At 41.9% G+C, this 7,756-nt stretch overlaps 1 protein-coding gene across 1 annotated transcript; it reads right to left on the reverse strand.

Annotated features, from left to right (window-relative positions):
- Window positions 1-3,331: 3,331 nt before the first annotated feature.
- On the reverse strand, window positions 3,332-6,911 carry tppp3 (tubulin polymerization-promoting protein family member 3). The gene is made up of 3 exons (XM_031839442.1): window positions 6,635-6,911; window positions 6,355-6,508; window positions 3,332-4,402 (listed from the first exon to the last, which is right to left on the reverse strand). Exons 1-3 carry the CDS (start codon window positions 6,820-6,822, stop codon window positions 4,208-4,210), a joined length of 537 nt encoding a protein of 178 aa, XP_031695302.1. The 5' UTR covers window positions 6,823-6,911; the 3' UTR covers window positions 3,332-4,207.
- Window positions 6,912-7,756: the final 845 nt, after the last annotated feature.

The following is a 7,756-nucleotide window of genomic DNA, read 5'->3' on the forward strand; positions in this document are numbered from 1 at the left end:
TTGGCTGCTCAATAAAGAACCATAAAAACCTTCACGAGTCTCTGGAGCTACACGGTGATTGACAGGTCTCTACCGGAGATGTATACGGCGTCTCTACGTCACTCCTCCTCAGTCCAGATATTCCTGTTCACTGGTTGTTAAAAAAGACTAAGATGTGATGTAGACGAACTGAGACACCTGCAGGACTGAAGCTGACTTTCTGGTGTTGATGTGAACTGTTTTTCTTCCTGTTTTCAGGTGATGTGAAGGAGTTCTGGTCGACTCTGGAGGTGAGAGGACTGAAGTCGAGGACTCGGTCTCTGTCCAATGTCGACATCCTGATCTTTCCCTGCGACCCCGACGGCCGACACCCCCCTACACCGGGGGCAACGGCTTCGCCTCAGTCCGATGTGACGGACGCCAATGTGGAGAAACCGGTGGAGAAAACCCGGCTGGAGGCGGCGGTGTCCTTTCCTCTGGAAAGGTCAAAAGTCACACAGTACGTATCCTCCCCCTCCAACAGGAAGTCCAGCTGCAGCAGCATCGTCTACAGCCCCGCCCATCAGGACCAGGAGGGGCCGACCGGTTTGACCCCCCCGGGCTCACGGCGGGCCTCCGGATCTCCCAGCATGCCTCACCTGGGAGTCCATTCCTCCCTCAGAGTGACGGTGGAGAAGAACAAAGGTGACGAAACCAATCCGGAAACGGAGGAAAGGTCGACCACGCCGGAACAGGGGGGTGAGACGGTGGACCATACCCATGGCAACAGAGGAGGGGAGGAGGAGCCAGAGGAGGAAGAGGAGGAGCTGCTGGTGGGGGAGGACAGGATGTACCTGACACTGCGCTCCAAGAGTCTGAACGCCAACCCGAGGAGGATGAGAACGAAGAAGAAGAAGAGCGAGGAGACCCCTCACTCGGCCGGCAGCGTCAGAGACCTGGTGTCAGCTTTCAGCGGGGGGGCGGCAGGAGGAGTGTCACGGCTCAGAACCAGGTCCAGAGACTCTAACAGCTGATCCTAAAGGACTGAGGTGACGCTGAACTGTAAACTCACATGGGGCAAAACCACCACAAATAGATTCCAAATAACAACGAACAGACTCAATAAAATGAGCAAAATGACCTCAGGGGCTCCAAACGACCACAAAGACACTTTAAATTTGTCTGAATCTGTCGACCTCATGCACCAAATTTTTTACGTGTCAATATATTTACTGCTTGTTGTAAAATATCTTGTGAGAGAACATGAATATCCTGATCGCTTGTCGTAATTTTACCAACAATGTTAAAAGATGAATTATATATTGTTCAGTTTTTGATAAGAACTCTTTTTCTTTCTTGTAAAATATGTAAAGCAAAGATGCAACAATAGAATCATATTTAGTAGAAATAAAAACTGAATGTAGTCTGAAACTCATCCCAGCTGTTCATGAAAGATAAAATACCTTTTTATTTTTATCAAGACACTGAATGTTTAACCTGATAATGTTATTTGATTATATTATTTGTGTTTTTTCTTGTCATCTCATTTTCCACGTTTTGTAATATTCAGCATTAATACAAGTAAATTTAATCAATTTTCTTTTCATGGATAAAATGTAAAGAGCTCACAATGTTTCATCAGAGTATGTTCTATAAAGATTTAAGACAAAAACTCTGAGAGGATTAAAGGGAATAAATTCTACCTGAGTCATTTCTTCTGAAAATAAAAGACTGAATCATCACTTTTCTGAACTGTCTCCTTGTTCCCTTCACTTGTGTCCTTTTTTCTCACATCATGTGTTTGACTCACATATGAAGGTCCCTCTAATCAAAGGCCAGTAAAATATCCGACAAATATAACATGTTTTAACATGGAAAATATCAGGAAAGTACCAGTAAAATAATACTTTAAAACACATCCAACAAATCTTAGCACAGAAATGTGAAAAATATCATCTTAAAATCTGAAACAAATCCAAAAGTAATTAATCTTAAGTAATTAATTAATTAATTAATCTGACAAATATCGGTAAAATATCCGGCAAATATTTGTTTGATGAGGTATTTTCAGACCAAACACGAATAATTTATGTGAATAAATTAAAAACAAATTTAAAAAATGGAACATATGAATCTCTTCAACACTGAATCCAAATATGTCAGATTTCATGGTTCAGGTTTATATATTTATATTTAGATGATAAAAAACAAGCTAACCATTAAAATAATGATGTCATGTCATTGTGTTCATACCTTCACACAACATGGATATTGATCGATTGATCCATGTGGTCTGACAGTGAGATTAATAACGTAATATAGATAACAGAGATTATGAAGACAACTAATATAAAATGTTTCCCAGATCTGGATCTGATTAGACCAGTATCCAGACGGACCTGAGACCTGCCGCTCAACTGGGCAACTGTTGTTTACTCTGTAGCTGCCATGACAACAAGGAGCTGCATCTGCTTCCTGTTTCTGGTGCAGAGCACACACTCACACACACACACACACACACACACACACACACACACACACACACACACGTTTCTATGACTTAGGGGGACATTTTATCGATTTTCAACCTTGTGGGGACCTGCTTTTTCCCCCCACAATGTAATGTGTAAAAAGGTATTTGTCCCCACACACATGCACAAACACACACACACACACACACACACACACACACACACACTCCTCTGTCAACATAAAAAGTCAAAAGTAAAGTAATACAAAAATGAATGAAGAATTAATTGAAAAATCTAAAAAATTATTAAAGATGTCAAAGTGACCTAAACTCAGTTTCTGTTGATTCTTAATGAACGATGAATAGTTTAAGTGCAAAAAATAAAATGAGCAATGTCCTTTGTATTCTTTGGATCATTGCATTGTCGAAATTAAAGACTTGTTTTCTGTCTTTTAATGAATGTTAATAATGGAGAAAACAAAAGATGAATCTCATTAAATATTCACCTTTTATTTGTTCTAGGTTTTCTAGAATAATTCTTTCTTTCCTTCACTTTAGTTCTTTTTCTGCATGTTCTGTTGTTCTTGTTTGTTCTTTTTTAAATGATTTCTGTAGCTGCATTATTTTATAAAACAATAGAATAAAACAATAGAACAAAATAAATAGATAAGAAGTTGAAAAAGTTGATGAGGTCATAATGTTTTGTTTCTGAGCGTCATGTGACTGAATTACACGCATCATCCCGTCGTTAATCACCACCAACATTTACTGAACTCTCAGAAGTAGAAGAAGCCATAAAAAACATTTCACCAACTTTACCTTGTTTGGAAAACCAAGCATTCTAAAACATCCACGAGTTTCTAAAAGACGTTCCAGCAGTAAAAACAGAGAGAAAAGAAAACATTTCTTTAACCTTTTATTATTTAAGTAACTTTCACTGAAGCTACAGTCCAGTTTCTGCTCCTGAATCAAATCCAGACATCAAAGATTAAAATATCGTTATAATGCAGAAGAAGAACAAGAAGAAAACTGCAGAATGTTAAAACAACTAAACAAAGCAACAATATGCAGGATGAAGAAATAAAAGGAAATCCCCAAAAATGTCCCAAAACTTTTCAACCAGTGAGCTGAGAGGACGTCTGGTTGCTATGACAACACATAGCTCATCATTGGCTGTAACCATGGTGACATGACAGGATATTATGGTCTGTAATAGACGTGGACACAAACATTCACAAAGACAAAAGAAGCGTCATGTCTTTAAAGGAACAGTGTGTAACATTTATATGTAATTATAATATTAATAACTTTCTTTGGTCTATAATCACCTAAAAAATAAGAAGTTTTTTAGTTGGTTGTAATTTGAAACTTCAACACTAGATGGCGCCACATTCTGCATGCTGGCCCTTTAAGTTGTATTCAGAATCACAGTAATCAGCTGATAGTTGATGGAGACACTCTGACTTCATGTGAACTAAAAAAAAAAAGACTGTTGACAAATAGGTCGCTGTTAGCATGTTAGCAATGAGCTGAAACCGCTAACAGACAGAATCCAGTCTGAACGGAGCTAAAGGGACTCATGAAGACCTGGTGCAGCACAGTCCTGGATGTGATCCACCAGACTGTCCGATGGGTTTATAGAGTTCATCAGTCTGAACACGAAGCTGCGTCCAGTTCAAACACACACACACACACACACAGACACATGCACACACATAGAGGGGGGGGGGGGTCAAAGTTCAAGGTCTGGTCCCAGACTGAAGGAACAGGTACTTCCTGTTATTTCTCGGCCTTCATCTTGTCGTCGTACGTCCCGGCGTTCTTGTACGCTCCCACGTAGCCCGTCTTCTCCACAATCTCCTCGCGGCCCTCGCGACCTTTCCCCTTGCCGCTCTCGTCGAAACGCTCCTTGTGAGACCCGGTGTAGCGGGACGCATCGGTCAGCCGATCCACCGCCTTCGCCTTCGCCACTTTCTGATGGAAACACAGAGAAAAGAAATGAGACTAAAGCTGCGTTTACAGGTGCGCCGGAGAGGGGGCGTGGCTTATCTCCATGGAAGCCGTTATCAACTTAAGCCATTTATTTCCGCTATCAACCCATGAAAGAAATAATGTTGTAGAAATCCCAGATATCCTGAGAAACTAAACGTCTTGTCTGCTTCATAACATCATCTGGAGCTGTATTCACTGTGTCTATCAAGACACACATCGGCTGGTCTACTGCAGCTGCATGAACCCAAAATTAACAGATTTTGCTGTGATTTAATTACAATAAACAGATAAAAGGGATGCTGAAATAACTACATAATGATGATGATTTGTAAAATGTCTAAATTCATGTTTTGCTAGCTCTCTCCAAAAAACGACAAGTAAATAACTTTTAAAATACTTGTTTTCTGAATGGAGTTTGGATTGATTACACATGAAAAAGTTTTCCTCTTCACGCATCTTTACAAAGCTTGAACTAACACTTTAAAAGACTGTTTGCTGGGTCTCCTCTGTCTCAGTGTCTAAAGACCCCAAGATGAACCAAACCAGCTCCTGGCCTCAGACTCTGATGACTTCATTATAATAAGAAACCCGTCTGATGAGGGTCCAAACATTTAGAGGAGAGTGAGACGTGAGACCTGAAGAAGAAGAAGAAGAAGCCCGGGGGGGCGATGAACCTCCTTCATCCTGTCTGATCATGTCTGGAGGACGCTCTTAGAGACAGACAGCTCAGCTGTCTTACTAGAGTTTTAAAGGGCAACACACACATTTTAAACAGCGTCAGTACGTCTACGTCCGTTTCTATGCAGATGACACACAGGTGTTTAATGCCTCAGGCTCCTCCCCCTCAACCCTCAGGGGTCCAGACTGATTCAGAGAAGGGTGGAAATAAAAAAAACTATACATTATTAATAGTTGCAATGTTTTACTTTTTGTTATAAATTGTTGCAAATCAAACTAGAAAAGTAAACTCAAAGTCTAGATGACGGCAAAATAAATGTGATTTCTACAACTTTTTTCTGTGGATGTCAGTTGTGTCCTGTAACAGACTAGTAAGGTTTGTTTTAAGCCAAAGCAGATTGACAGAAAAGCCTTTTAGCTAGTGAAGCAGTTGTTGATCACTTGCGGCCCCTACTGGCCCTTTAGGAGAAGTGAGGAGTTAGCAGTCAATAAAATCTGTTTTCAAAAAGTTTGAATCTCCGCAACCGTGAGAGGTCCTTGAACTAACAGCGATGAATGAGCACAGAAAACATCAGGCCAACGGGTCCAGTAGAATGAAAGATTAGCCGTGGACAGACAGACAGACAGACACACACACGACCCGGACGCATGAAGTAATATCAATAAATTGCAGCTGTTTATAATAGATTAAGAGTCAACGATTAAGATACTTTGCTGCTGTTTTTGTTTTGTCTTATCTTATCTATTTAAAACCATCCAGCTGTTTGATTACTTTCTTACCAACAGAGCCGTCCTGGAACCTCTGCTGTTCATCTTATGAATGATTCACCATCGGCCTGAACACGGTGTGAAGTTCACTTGTATGCAGATGATACTGTAATTTATATCCATGTGTGACACCCATCAAAACAGCTGCACCCACTGGTTTCTATGGACACCTGAGCTCCGGCAGCATCAGGACGCAGATTCTCAGATTACTACCTTCATACGTATACTCCTGTGTGTGAGACATGTTCAGTGAGACAGGTGTCCAATAATCAGAGTCTGGGAGGCCCCTAGTTCGATTTCAGTGGACTTTATCATTTTGAAAAAGTTCTTGTTTCATGTCGTGTTCATGTCAAAACATCAGAGACACAAAACAACCACAAAGAGACACAAAACAATGTCAAAACATCAGAGTTTTGTACATTTCAACAACAAAAAAGGTCCACAATCACAAGAAGCTACATTTTTCAGATAAAAGCTTCTCATCTCACCGTCACTCCCACGTTGGTGGGCTCTCGGCCTTTCACCAGTTTATAGATGGACTCCAGCGCCTCCTCTTTACTTTGACCTTTGAACCTCTTCGGGGCCAACTCCTCCAGAGCCCTCTGGAACTCCTCGTAGGTGACGACCCGAGATGTCTTCTGTCTTCACACAGAGGCAACAAAAACAGCAGCAGAAATCACCAAACTGGAGTTACTGTGAAACAAGAGCTGCAGATAATAACAACAATGGGAATACCGTCTGTTCAGGATACTCAAACTGTAGACTCACTTGACTTTGGAGAAGACGATGTCCACGTCGGTGGCGGTTACGTTCTTGCCGTCGATGATCCTGCAGTCTTTGCACAGTTTGGCCCAGTTCTTCCCGTTAAGCTCCTTCCCCGTGGCCTTTGTGTCTCCGTGGACAGCGAACTTCTTAAAAGACGTCAGGAGCTGCTCCATGTCAGCACTCTCCGCCATGATGGCAAAAATATATCTGCAAAAAGCAAGACAAACAAAACACAGCTGATGATACGTCGGAAAGGAAATCAATTCACCAACGTTCCTCTCAGAATGGAAACAAGCATCAGACAATATGTCACAGAACCACTGAGACAAAGAAGAAGTAAACTCACAGAGTTCTGTTTTATGACAGGACCATAGAAAGTGATTTTAGTGGTGACAGACGGACAGATTTGTTTTTGCACAGAATCGAACTAGTGGAGGATACCAACCACCAGAGATTGTCCTTTTTTAAGACAAGACATTTCATTATAAATGGAGCCAAAGAAGAGAAATGGCGTGCAACTGGCTGAGGATCCGACAACGTCCATAGATGTATAAAGAGAACTGGACACAGAGTGGGGGACAGACTTATGATACCTGGCAGAGTCCTCAATACATCTGTGACAGCAGATTTAATCAGCACCACATTGGCTATGCCTATGATGACCTTCATCACCTTCAGTTCAAATACCCTGGCTTCCTTCAGTCTCATCGCCAGATTGTTCCTTCAGCTCAGTGGTAGCTACAACCTCGGCCCATTCCGCTTCGTTTTGGTCTACATTGATGACATCCTCATCTTCTCCCGGAACATGGAGGAACACATCAAGCATGTCAGGCTAGTGCTACAGCGACTACTGGAGAACAAGCTTTTTGTAAAGGCGGAGAAATGTGAATTCCATGTCACCACAGTGAGTTTCCTTGGATTCATCATCCAGCCGGGGCAGGTGAGGGCGGATGCAGCAAAGGTTCAGGCAGTGGCAGAGTGGCCTACTCCCACCACTCGGAAACAGTTGCAGTGGTTCTTAGGGTTTGCCAACTTTTACAGACGGTTTATTCGCAATTACAGCAGGGTGGCTACCCCTCTCACGTAACTCACCTCCACTGCCGTTCCCTTTACATGGACTCTAGA

The sequence above is a fragment of the Anarrhichthys ocellatus genome, unplaced genomic scaffold (assembly GCF_004355925.1).
Source record: "Anarrhichthys ocellatus isolate YVR2014 unplaced genomic scaffold, GSC_Weel_1.0 scaffold1614, whole genome shotgun sequence".
Taxonomy (NCBI): Eukaryota; Metazoa; Chordata; class Actinopteri; order Perciformes; family Anarhichadidae; genus Anarrhichthys; species Anarrhichthys ocellatus.